The sequence below is a fragment of the Cladosporium halotolerans genome (genome assembly GCF_011745625.1).
Source record: "Cladosporium halotolerans strain TM138-S3 chromosome Unknown Sca16, whole genome shotgun sequence".
Taxonomy (NCBI): Eukaryota; Fungi; Ascomycota; class Dothideomycetes; order Cladosporiales; family Cladosporiaceae; genus Cladosporium; species Cladosporium halotolerans.
The window spans coordinates 77,982-88,719 of NW_027191467.1; the positions used below are offsets into that span (position 1 = coordinate 77,982).

The 10,738-nt window shown below is 56.6% G+C and overlaps 4 protein-coding genes across 4 annotated transcripts; 1 reads left to right on the top strand and 3 right to left on the bottom strand.

The window, feature by feature from the left end:
• Nucleotides 1-250: 250 nt before the first annotated feature.
• WHR41_04734 (uncharacterized protein) lies at nt 251-1,129 on the bottom strand. The gene is made up of 2 exons (XM_069373340.1): nt 1,010-1,129; nt 251-948 (listed from the first exon to the last, which is right to left on the bottom strand). Exons 1-2 carry the CDS (start codon nt 1,080-1,082, stop codon nt 338-340), a joined length of 684 nt encoding a protein of 227 aa, XP_069229111.1. The 5' UTR covers nt 1,083-1,129; the 3' UTR covers nt 251-337.
• Nucleotides 1,130-1,476: 347 nt separating this feature from the next.
• Nucleotides 1,477-3,868, bottom strand: WHR41_04735 (uncharacterized protein; the record flags this gene model as incomplete). Its single annotated transcript, XM_069373341.1, has 9 exons — nt 1,477-1,917; nt 1,978-2,230; nt 2,299-2,607; nt 2,660-2,753; nt 2,811-2,994; nt 3,047-3,122; nt 3,176-3,271; nt 3,329-3,568; nt 3,625-3,868. The coding sequence occupies 9 exons, from the start codon at nt 3,866-3,868 to the stop codon at nt 1,725-1,727; spliced, it is 1,689 nt and encodes a 562-aa protein (XP_069229112.1). The 3' UTR covers nt 1,477-1,724.
• A 1,196-nt stretch (nt 3,869-5,064) lies between these two features.
• WHR41_04736 (uncharacterized protein) lies at nt 5,065-6,301 on the bottom strand. The gene is made up of 4 exons (XM_069373342.1): nt 6,023-6,301; nt 5,876-5,944; nt 5,441-5,814; nt 5,065-5,358 (listed from the first exon to the last, which is right to left on the bottom strand). Exons 1-4 carry the CDS (start codon nt 6,070-6,072, stop codon nt 5,240-5,242), a joined length of 612 nt encoding a protein of 203 aa, XP_069229088.1. The 5' UTR covers nt 6,073-6,301; the 3' UTR covers nt 5,065-5,239.
• A 1,277-nt stretch (nt 6,302-7,578) lies between these two features.
• Nucleotides 7,579-10,204, top strand: WHR41_04737 (uncharacterized protein). The gene is made up of 5 exons (XM_069373343.1): nt 7,579-8,056; nt 8,113-8,320; nt 8,380-9,115; nt 9,168-9,816; nt 9,875-10,204. Exons 1-5 carry the CDS (start codon nt 7,781-7,783, stop codon nt 10,097-10,099), a joined length of 2,094 nt encoding a protein of 697 aa, XP_069229113.1. The 5' UTR covers nt 7,579-7,780; the 3' UTR covers nt 10,100-10,204.
• Nucleotides 10,205-10,738: the final 534 nt, after the last annotated feature.

A 10,738-nucleotide genomic window follows, 5' to 3' on the forward strand; every position in this document is an offset into this window, starting at 1 on the left:
TGTAGCTATCCGCTATACACTCAGAGAAGTGAAGTCAGTCGATGGCAGAAATGTTATATTTGGTCACGTTATGGTGGAGTGGCCAAAACGGCCGGACTCCGAAATGCAATCAATGACCTCAATCATGCACGGCGGAACGTTGAATTGGCCCGAAAGTCTACGTGCACCAACGTGCGAGCGCAACTCCCCCGTCGCCGGGGCCAGTACCAATTGCTTCATCTGTAGACTTCTATATTCATGCAGGGAGGACTCGGCCATAAACGCGTTAGAATTCATGTGCTATCTATCCAACCCATGCAAGCCAGGCGGTCCCTCTCTCTTCACTTCGCTGCTGCCCTCAGTTGCTCTCGAGGTCCATCTCCGTCGACGTCGGCCCGTAGCCGCCAGCAGCAGCGACGTCCTCGCGCTGGTAGAGCCAGCACTCGTCGGAGTCGACCGTCTTGGGGTCGAACTCCCAGATCCTGGCCTCCGCGTTCTTCCACATGTAGTTGGAAGGGCCGGCCGGAGTGCCGGTGATGCGCCTGAGGACGTCGCCGTGCGCGACGAGCACGATGGTCTGCTCGGGCCTGTTTCTCAGCCACTGGCGCACCCACTTGGCGCGGTTCTGCAGCGAGTCGGCGTCGGCGGCCCAGAAACCCTGCTTGGAGGTCCATTCGGGGACGAGGAGCTCGAGGTTGAAACCGTTGAATTCGGGCATGTTCTCCAGGACTTGTCGTGGGCTGCCGGTGTCGCAGGGGTGGGCGTTGCATTCTTGAGCTTGGGGAAGGCAGATGACGTTTTCGATACCGAGTCGTTCGACGGCGGGGCCCCATGCGAGCTTGGTGGTTTGGAGAGTCCTCTTCAGGGGCGAAGTGACGACGAGTTCGGCTTCGTGCTGGAGCTTCTCGACCTGGGGGGCCATGGCTGCTGCCTGCTTCTTGCCCAGGGGCGTCAGAGGCGCGTCGAGGACTGCGTGATATGTTAGCGGTGATCGTATGTGGCGGTCGCGGTCACTGTGGTCTTGACGGACTGGTATAATCCAAGTCAACATTGTGCTCTGCCTGAGCGTGGCGGGTCAGGATAATGCGCGAGTTCGGCGCCATGATTCTTAGTGATTTCAGGTGGCTCTGAAAGTACTGAGAAGTGCTATGGTGATTATAACTCTGATAGGCACTGGGCGACTTGTTTGCTTGCCTTCTTGACTCAGCCTGCGAGACCGGGGCTTGGCGCTTGGTCGGGGATTCTTTTTGTGTTGAAAGTTGGAGACTTTCAATCTGCAGCAGAGCCGCCATCGCCCGCCACGCCTCAGGGTCCGCAGCAGCCTGCGGGCCAATTGTCATTCGCGCTTCGGTTAAAATCGCAGAGTCACGCAGATCATGCGATCCACTGACTCTGCCTGCTCGCGAACACGTGCTGCTATTCTTCGTCAGTCATGTATCCGCGTTCACTACTGAGTCACTGGCCTTTGCCCCTGAAGCGGCTTTTGCCTCAGTACACTGCACGGCATGGATCGCTCCATTCACGAAAGAAAATATATGGAAATCTTGTGACCGGATAATCCACAGTGTTCTCTCCGATGCAACGATTATTCGGAGGAAAGGATCGAACATGCTTCATCGAGCATGCTTCGCTAATGTTGTATGCACTGGAAGTACTCGTCGACTTCCCGCCCTCCGTTTCGACCTCAATGAGTCCGGGGCCATTAGTAGGACCATTGTCTCCAGTGACACTGATCGCATCAACGATCAGAACAACTTATTCCCATTAGCATCATGCTCCGAATCCCACTTCTCAAGCTCGGCATTCGGCACCTTAACCAGCTGATGCGTAACGGCGCCGTCCTCCTGGTACACCACTCGCTTCTGCCGAATAGCGTACCCCTTATGCTTTGGAATCAGATAGATCCAGAAGTAGTAATACACTCCGCAAACGCCAATGCTAAAAGATCGTCGTCAGCTGCATCCCAGCAAAACCCTCCCCTAAAAACAGAACACTCACATCGCAAGCCCCGTAACGCAATACGTCGCGTACCAAAAGCTCACCGACCCGCCATTCGCGCCCGTCTTCGGCGGCACCCACGGCATCGCGAGCAGCAGCAGCTTGACGAGGATGAACAGGCCGACGGCGACGTCCCAGGCCTTGAACTCGGAGCGTTCGATGCCGAGGTTGCGGCGCTGGCGGCGGATCAGGTACAGGCCGACGGCCATGAGGAAGAAGAAGACGGATTCGGGGTAGTTTTGGAGGTCGACGACTGATGGCTGGCTGTTAGCTGGTGTGCTTGGATTGAGCGAGGAGTGAGGTGTGGTCTGGGGCACTTGCCGAAGTTGAAGGCGTCGCCGGCGGGCGGTGCGACGATCATGATGACTGTCATTGTCCATTTGAGCAGGTAGGGGCCGATGGGGGTGCCGAAGGGTTTGGTGGTGACCCAGAACTTGGGGTATGGCAGCACGCCCTGTCTGCCGATTTCACGGATGACTCTGGACTGGCCGATGAGGACTGTCACGAGGTTTCCGAACGCCGAGAGGATTACCAGGATGTTCAAGCCCTTGGCAGCCTGGGAACCAAAGACGGCCGTGAAGAAGAGACTGGCGGTAGTTGTGTTCGCCGTCATGATGTCCTCTTTGGGAACTGGCCGAAGGTCAGCATCAGCCATCCATTAAAAGGGTTTTGTCCTCCACACCAGCTGCAAAGTACGCCACGTTGCAAAGCATGTATAGGATTGCGACCACAAGCAACGAAATTGGCGCAGACTTCTTCATAGTTTTGATCGGGTCCTATTGACGACAAGTTCAGTATCACAGTCTTCAAGAAGAGACCGCAGAAAGAGTTACCTTGACTTCATTCATGAGATTGAAGCAGTTCTGGAATCCCTGGTAGGAGAACGTGATTCTGACCAGGGCGTTGACTAGTCCGTTGGCGTCACTTGATGTTCCGGCAAAAGCATCGCGAAAATTTGCAGAAGGATCAGCGATGGAGGTGTTGCCGCCCAGGACTACGAGGCCTGTGATACTGATGCTGATTTGATCAATCAGCCGATGGTCGCAAGCTGGTTGCGTCTTCCACTTACAAGACTAGAGTCCCGAGTTTAATGAACCCAACGACGTCTGAGAACAACAATGAGAGCCTGTTGCTGGAGATGCCCACTGCATGGCTGTCAGCTTGTATTTAGACTGGTAAAGGCAATCGAGAACCTTACAAATGACTGCAAGCGTGTAGCCCGCAATAGCAACACCTTTCTGTTCCCACGCTGTGCCCTCCCGGCCAGCCATGCGGAAGACATAGGTCGCCAGCACTGTCCAATTTCTCATCAGCTATACACCAACGCTAACTACATCCACGGAAGACTTACCGATAGCATTACTACTGCTAAACGACAAAATCACCGACTGCACAGCGAACGCAACCGGAAAGAAATATCTCGGCCGCGGATACGCCTGCTCGAGATAAACAACTTCGGCACCAGACCTAGACGGAAAGTACGATCCCAGCTCAAGATACACAGCCAGACCGGCCAACGAGACGACGAATCCAATGAGCCAGTACATCAGCGACAGGCCAACTGAGCCAGTTCCTTTCAGGATCGAACCAGCTGTACTAGAATCAGCGTTCCGTTCCCCAACTCCATCGTCTGAAAGCAATACGCACGCGTCGAAAACACCCCCGTCCCAATCATCTGCCCCAGATTCAAAAAGACGATCGTGAACCACTGCACCCTCGTGCCCAGCGGCGAATGCGCTTCGACCGGCGCCCCGCTGGCTTCCTGATACGTCGTTTTGGAGCCGTTCTCTCCCTGCTCAGCGACGAACTCCAGCTTCCCAGTCTTGAAAACCGCCTCGCCGGCCGGCGAGAGCGTCCGAGCTGTCACGTCGTCCTTTTCGTAGTCTGCCATAGCTGCTGATAGATCCCGGTAGAACGATGAACAAGAACGAAATCAGTCAAACTACCTACCATCCTAAGAACACCCGCGCGCTCTCCCTACAGCTCTTATACGACTCCCACCCAACCCCAGCACACCAACCCATCCCTCGCGCGCACGCAACCCGCCCCCAGCGCACAATCACCAGCACAGGCCCGCTTGACGCCATATCATGCAAAAACGCACAGCAGTCATCTATCTCTCGAGCGACTGCTGCGGAGTCTTGGCGACCTTTGCACGCCATATCGCGCTCGCAGCACGTTATCAGCACCTAGGTGGGCATTGCAAGCTCGCGCCTAGAGGGTCGTTTTGACACCTGCTGTGTTTGGCGGAAGCGCGTGCTGGAGGAGAGGCAGCGTTGCATCGCTAAAGTCTTGAGCGGGCTTGGGAGTTTCTTGGGGTGTTTGGCTGGGGTATGAAGACGTGCTATAGTAGGTTGGCTCTGGAGGTCTTGGATGCGTCGGGCGCGCAGAGGTAGGGGTTTTAGATGCGCGCTTATCGATAGTGTATATTGTGCTCAATATATACCTTATGCTTGTGAGTTCCGCGCGATTGGCTCGGTTGCTCAGCTTGTCGGTGATGTTGCAGCCGCGAGCGCGTACGGTGTCGGAAGTCTGGAGTCATTCCAGGGACAGACAGCGAGCGACTCTGCGACTGCGACAGAGTGAGGTCTGTCAATGAACCAACCTACCATAGAAGATCAGATCATCATGCTGCCGATGGAGTGAAGCTAGAAACGCGCCCGTCTGAACACCAGATCATGGCCGTCCGCAGCAAGCTGTTCGCATCGATCTCACCTTGCAAAAGGTGAAAAGTGCTGAGAAATACAATCGGTGAACAAGTCTGCATTGGGTGGAAGTAAGAATGCTCAACGCGCCTCACACGCGGCAACAGTCGAGATACCAGCGCCTATCTCCCTCCCACCTCGTACGAGCAAAATGCGCTCCCTGAAACAAGCAAATCCCAGCAAACTCGCCAAATCCCCCAGCACCGTCGCTGGAAGCAGAAGCGTAAAATAACCACAAGAAGATCCTCCGCTCAAAGCTGAGATCGTTGTTCAAAGCACGCGCAGAGAAAGATAAGAGGCAGCAAACAGACAAAACTCGTCTATCGCCCCTCCCTTCGCTAGCGACTTTTGTTCGCACGCCCTCGCACCCGAAAAGTAAAAAATAGCAGAAAAAAAAATCAAGAAACTCCGACGCCATGTAGATGGGTGTACGACAGAAACGGTCGAGGGTATATGTTGGTGGTTGTTGTTGCATCGATACAAAAGAGATGCGCGGCGTTGCGGTCGGGCGCGTCCTCGAAGGTGTGGCTGGTTGGTTCTTCGGCCGGCGGGCGCGCTCACATGACGGAGCAGGAAGTGCTGTCCTTGTCGCCTTTGGCGTTCTTGACCGTGAGGGCGACGCGCGCGGCCTCGGTGAAGGCTTCGTTCACGCCGCGGTTCTTCATTGCGGAGCACTCTGTGATGAGGCGTTAGTTAAGGTGTGCTTTGCGCGGGTGGATTTGTCGCGCGCGCGCTGCGACTTGTGCGCCACAACGTACCCAGGTACCGTAACGCCTTGACCTTCTCCGCGACCGCGAGGCCCTGCTTGTAGTCGATGGTGGGCTTCTTGGGCTCGCGGCCGTCTTCCCGGTCGTCCTTCTCTTGCTCGCGCAGATCGCACTTGAGCGCGACCAGCACCAGCTTCACGCCGGGACAGTTCTCCGCGATCTCGCCGACCCATTTGCTTTCCACGTTCTCGAGCGAGTCGGGCGAGTCGACGCTGAAGCAGAGCATGATGGCGTGGGTGTCGTCGTAGGAGAGCGATCGTAAGCGGTCGAATTCCTCCTGGCCGGCGGTGTCCCATAGCGAGAGCTCGACATGCGTGTTGTCGATGAAGATGTCGTGGACGTAGTTCTCGAAGACGGTGGGCTCGCTGTGGGAGGGACTGTCAGGTGACGTGTTATCGGGGTGGAATGTGGAAGCCGCATGCTTACTAGACTGTTGGGAAGTAACCTCTGGTGAAGACATTGAGCAATGATGTTTTGCCGCAAGCACCGTCGCCTCTGTACAGCGGGCATTAGCCATGTTGTTCCAGCCTGAGACTTGCATGCGCGGGTGTATGCGCATCCGTAGGGACATACAGTAGGACCAGCTTGCGCTGCACGGTCTTCGAGCCTCCGCAAAGCGGCATGTTGGCGGTACTTTCAAGAGCGGGTCGGGGAGGATTGGCCGGTGTCGTCAGAGGAGACAGAGAGGATGTCGCGCGTCGAGGTGGTCAAGAGACGCTGGAGGGCGGGAGCGGGATGGAGGGGGGCGATGTGAGGGGGAGGTGGTGGAGGGCGAGGATGTTGTTGTTGATGGCACTGCGCGCAGGCGTGGGCGGAGACGAAAGGCAGTTGTTGGCGTTGCCGGGACCCAGCGCGGGCGGAGTATTACGTCTGCACTCAGACGCCGCTGCTGCCAGCAAGACAGCGACACGCACCAACTCCCTTCGGGCGCTGGAGCGCCGCGTGGCTGAACGACTGCGGAGCGCCCGCCCCGGGGAGCTCGACGCCGTCTAATAGTAAGACATGTGATACCGCGGCCGCTGCCACGGTGATGCCTACCACTCCGTCTTCACGGCCTGCACCTGGTCGCCCGTCTGCACGCACTTCCGGTGAATTTTCAGGGCCTCGTTTCGCTTCGTCAAACCCTTCAAAGGCGCCATCCTCGTCCCATGGGAAATCCTCTGCCTTCCGCTGCCGCCGCCCGTTGCCCGCCGGGGAGATCAGCCACGCGCGGGTACTAACAATAGCGTCCCAGCGATCTCCTGCTTTGCGGAGATATAGCGCCGCCGCGGATATTGGGTATTGGGGCCGGTTGTACTGAATGCCGACGCTGACTTGCATGACACCGCGTGGCTTTGTGGGAGAGCAGCAAAACCTCTTTGAACAAAGAAGAACACGTGACACAATGCATAGCGATTAGCAGAGGTCTGAGCATGTCCGAGTACATTTTCGTGGCCGACTCGCACGCAAAGGTGCTGTCAAACACCGGCATTGGCGCCCGATTCTGTTCGTGTGCTTGAACGGCCTGTTATGCGTCGAGGTCCTGCGCAACATTCGGCCTGATGTTTGACCAGCATCTGACAGGTATCCGTCAGGCAATAAGCGCGGCTGAGGGCGAGCTCCACGAGTATTGCCATTGGACTGGCTCTTCTGACCCGCAGGCCGTCTTGTTTAGCGCTTATGTAACCTCGCGTTTGGCAATGCTCAGGCCTGTCAAGTCTTCTGTCCGCACGCCAACATCACAGATATGCGATTGTTGGCTGCGAGAAGATACCAGTACGAATCTGGTAATATTTGTGAGATTCGCACGGAGGCCGCGGACGCCGTCAGCCTGCTACAGACAGGTCTCTCACTGGTCGCTAGGACGGCTACAGTTGATGAATCTATCACAGGATCAGCTGATAAAGCAGGTCTGAGCATGCCCATTCTCCACGTGTGAAGGTTTGTCGCTTGGAGAGTTGGCCTATCGCTAAAGCTCGAAGACCATGTCCTCGATATCGCAAGCACCTGCCTCATTGGTAAAGTTCCCCTCACATCATGGCCAATTGAAGGCCAGCTTCACAGCTCCCAGCGGCTATGGAGACGGGTATGTACTTATCATGCCGGTTATCCTTCTTGCTATCTGCTGATGTTGTTACACCCTACTGCGTTCAAAAACTGTCCTTCGCTGGCTGTGTGTCAATGAACCATCTCTCTTTTCCACCAAACACCGGATCTATCACAAAAGTGTTGAACGAGACTTGATTGATTCACATAGACGATCTTGCAGCTGTCAGGATCGCACCTGAACTTGAACACATAGCAGAAGGTCCCATTAACAGCAACTTCTAATCTACCGTGGGGAATATCGACATGGCCACCGACGTCGTCTCGCCCTCCCTGCCCATTCGGGTAGCGAAACAGATGACCACACATCCTCTGGCACCCGTCAGCGCAGACGAAATCAAACAAGCCGTCTCGTTCATCCGAGCGCAATGGCCGGCAGACACAGATCTTCACTTCAAATGCATCACTCTCCAGGAGCCAGCGAAGGCCGAAGTCGTCCCCTACATCGAGGCGGAAGCCAATGGCCAGTCACTCCCCGGGATCGACAGACGGGCGATGGTGACATACTATATTAGGAAGACTGTAAGCTTCCTTGTGAGATTGGGGTTCCTTTCGCTTCCCTCTGACCGCAAGTCTAGAACAAATTTCATGAAGCTGTTGTCAACCTGACCGCCGGCGCCGTCGAGTACAACGTCCGCTTGGGACCTAACCTCCACGCTCCAGGCGACGGGGAAGAGATTGTCGCCATCGAGCGTCTGGCTCTCGAGGATGAGGGCGTCAAGGCTGCGATTGCTAAGTTGCAGTTGCCGGAAGGATCGCAAATAGTCATCGATCCGTGGATCTACGGTATTCTTCTCTACGATTGATGGAAGTTACAATTTGCCTGGTACTGACCTTTCTTACAGGCGCTGATGGTGTCGGCGACGACGAACGCCTCTGGCAGACCTTCATGTACATGAGGGACCCGCAAAACGCGTCAGAGGCCGACTCCAACCACTACGCCCTTCCTCTTCCGATCTCGCCCGTGGTCGATCCAGTCACGATGAAAGTCATCCGCATCGATTACCTGCCAACTGGCAAAGACAACACCATCGCCGAGCCGGGGGCGTGGAAGCCGAAGCCTGCAAACGAATACATTGCCGAACATCAGGAACTGAGGAAAGACCTCAAGCCGTTGAATGTCGTCCAGCCTGAGGGTGTCAGCTTTTCGGTCACGCAGGAAGGCACTTCTCAGACCATCGAGTGGCAGAAGTGGTCGTTCCGCGTTGGATTCAACATGCGTGAGGGCATGGTGCTCTACAATGTGTGCTACGAGGGCCGTCCTTTGTTCTACCGCCTTTCGCTCTCTGACATGAACATCCCCTACGCCGATCCGCGACACCCGTTTCACAAGAAGTCTGCTTTCGACCTGGGTGACGCTGGCGCCGGTATCATGGCCAATGACTTGAAGCTTGGCTGTGACTGCCTTGGCACCATTCAGTATCTCAGCGCGGTCCTGAACGACGACAAGGGTGAGCCTCTGGACATGCCGAACGTCGTGTGCATCCACGAACAGGATGGCGGTATCGGCTGGAAGCACACCAACTACCGCACCGGTCGTGCAGCAGTCGTCCGTCAACGTGAGCTCGTTCTGCAAAGCATGTAAGTCTCCGCATCCTCCCTGAAAGACCTCGCACCGACTAATCCCACCCAGTATCACCGTTTCCAACTACGAGTACATCCTGGCCTTCATGTTCAACCAAGCCGGCGAATGGACCTACGAAGTCCGCGCGACCGGCATCCTCAGCACGCAGCCCATCGACGACGGCCTCGACGTCCCCTGGGGCACCGTCGTGCACCCGGGCGTCCTCGCAACCCACCACCAGCACATCTTCTCCCTGCGCGTCGACCCCATGCTCGAGGGTCACCGCAACCGCCTCGTCTACGACGAAGCGCACCCCATGCCGCGCTCGGACTTCAACCCGCACGGCACGGGCTACTTCACGCGCGAGACGCTCGTCGAGACGTCCGGCGGCTACGACCTCGACCCGGACGCGAACCGCACGTTCAAGATCCAGAATGCGGACGTACGAAACCCCGTCAACGGCAAGCCCGTCGCGTACAAGATCCACGCGCCGCCGTTCCAGAAGATCCTGTCGGACAAGGACAGCTTCAACTATAAGCGCGCCGAGTTCTCCGACAGGAACATCTACGCCGTCAAGTACCGCGAGGACGAGCTGTACGCTGGCGGCAAGTACACGAACCAGTCGCGCGGTGGCACCGGTGTGCGCAGCTGGGCGGAGCGCGGGGAGAGGATTGTCGACGATGATCTTGTTTTGTTCGTGCAGTTTGGTATCAACCATGTAAGTTTGAGCCCCGACTTCCTCCGACCATAGTCAGACCTCACTAACACCCCACCAGGTCCCGCGCATCGAAGACTTCCCCGTCATGCCCTGCGAAGTCTTGAAGGTCAGCTTCAAGCCGGTGAACTTCTTCACCCGCAACCCGGCCATCGACGTCCCGCCCAGCACGCAGGATTTCAACAAGAGCACGTTGCTGGCCGACGCGCACCACCAGAGCGCTGGCGCGGCGAAGGTGGATGGCGAGGGGTGTGTGGGTTGCGAAAAGGCGAGCAGTAAGCTGTGATGATGATGAGAAGTGAGGTTCTCAGTCCCGAATGGACTTACGAGATTGAGCAAATGCTATATAGCCTTCGAATGTTGACATTGGCACGATTCCTTCCAACAAATACTCCTCCGCAACCACATCTCCCATTCAATCCGATCCTTCTCGCACACGCTCGCGCGATGACCATCCAATCGCTGCCAATCGCATGGTTCCTTATCCTCATCCCCCTCTATATTTATTAGCAGGGATACCCCCACCACAAAACCAGGGTTCCTCCCGTCCCGTTTCTACCAGCCGCAGCCTCAACACCCATGACGCAACGCGCAAGCAACCCGGGGATCCCGCCGGCCGTCGCTTCAGCTCGCAAGCCTGCTGACGAGTGTGGAGGCGCAAGCCGCGCGGGCGAGCTGACGGGAAAGCGAGCTAGGTGAGGCAGGTATAGATGGATAGATGACGAGAGGCTGGGCGAAGAGTATGTAGGCGATTTACCTCCCGCGGACATCCCACCTACCCACCTCTCTCCATCGCATCCAGCTCCCTCAACAATCGCACACCAGCGTCGCAACCCAACCGCTCCCCCAGCAGCCCACCACTCGCAAACCCCCCCTCCCACCCAGCAGTCTTCGACAACAAGAAAAAACAACAACAATGTGCCTC

Bases quoted from the DNA above. Each gene is read 5' to 3' on its own strand.
- WHR41_04734 (XM_069373340.1), bottom strand. From the start codon at position 1,082: ATGGCGCCGAACTCGCGCATTATCCTGACCCGCCACGCTCAGGCAGAG. The intron at 949-1,009 runs GTCCGTCAAGAC...CATATCACGCAG, and splicing joins TGTTGACTTGGATTATACCA to TCCTCGACGCGCCTCTGACG.
- WHR41_04736 (XM_069373342.1), bottom strand. From the start codon at position 6,072: ATGCCGCTTTGCGGAGGCTCGAAGACCGTGCAGCGCAAGCTGGTCCTA. The intron at 5,945-6,022 runs GTATGTCCCTAC...CCCGCTGTACAG, and splicing joins CAGCGCAAGCTGGTCCTACT to AGGCGACGGTGCTTGCGGCA. The intron at 5,815-5,875 runs GTAAGCATGCGG...TCCCTCCCACAG, and splicing joins GGTTACTTCCCAACAGTCTA to CGAGCCCACCGTCTTCGAGA.
- WHR41_04737 (XM_069373343.1), top strand. From the start codon at position 7,781: ATGGCCACCGACGTCGTCTCGCCCTCCCTGCCCATTCGGGTAGCGAAA. The intron at 9,116-9,167 runs GTAAGTCTCCGC...AATCCCACCCAG, and splicing joins GAGCTCGTTCTGCAAAGCAT to TATCACCGTTTCCAACTACG. The intron at 9,817-9,874 runs GTAAGTTTGAGC...ACACCCCACCAG, and splicing joins TGCAGTTTGGTATCAACCAT to GTCCCGCGCATCGAAGACTT.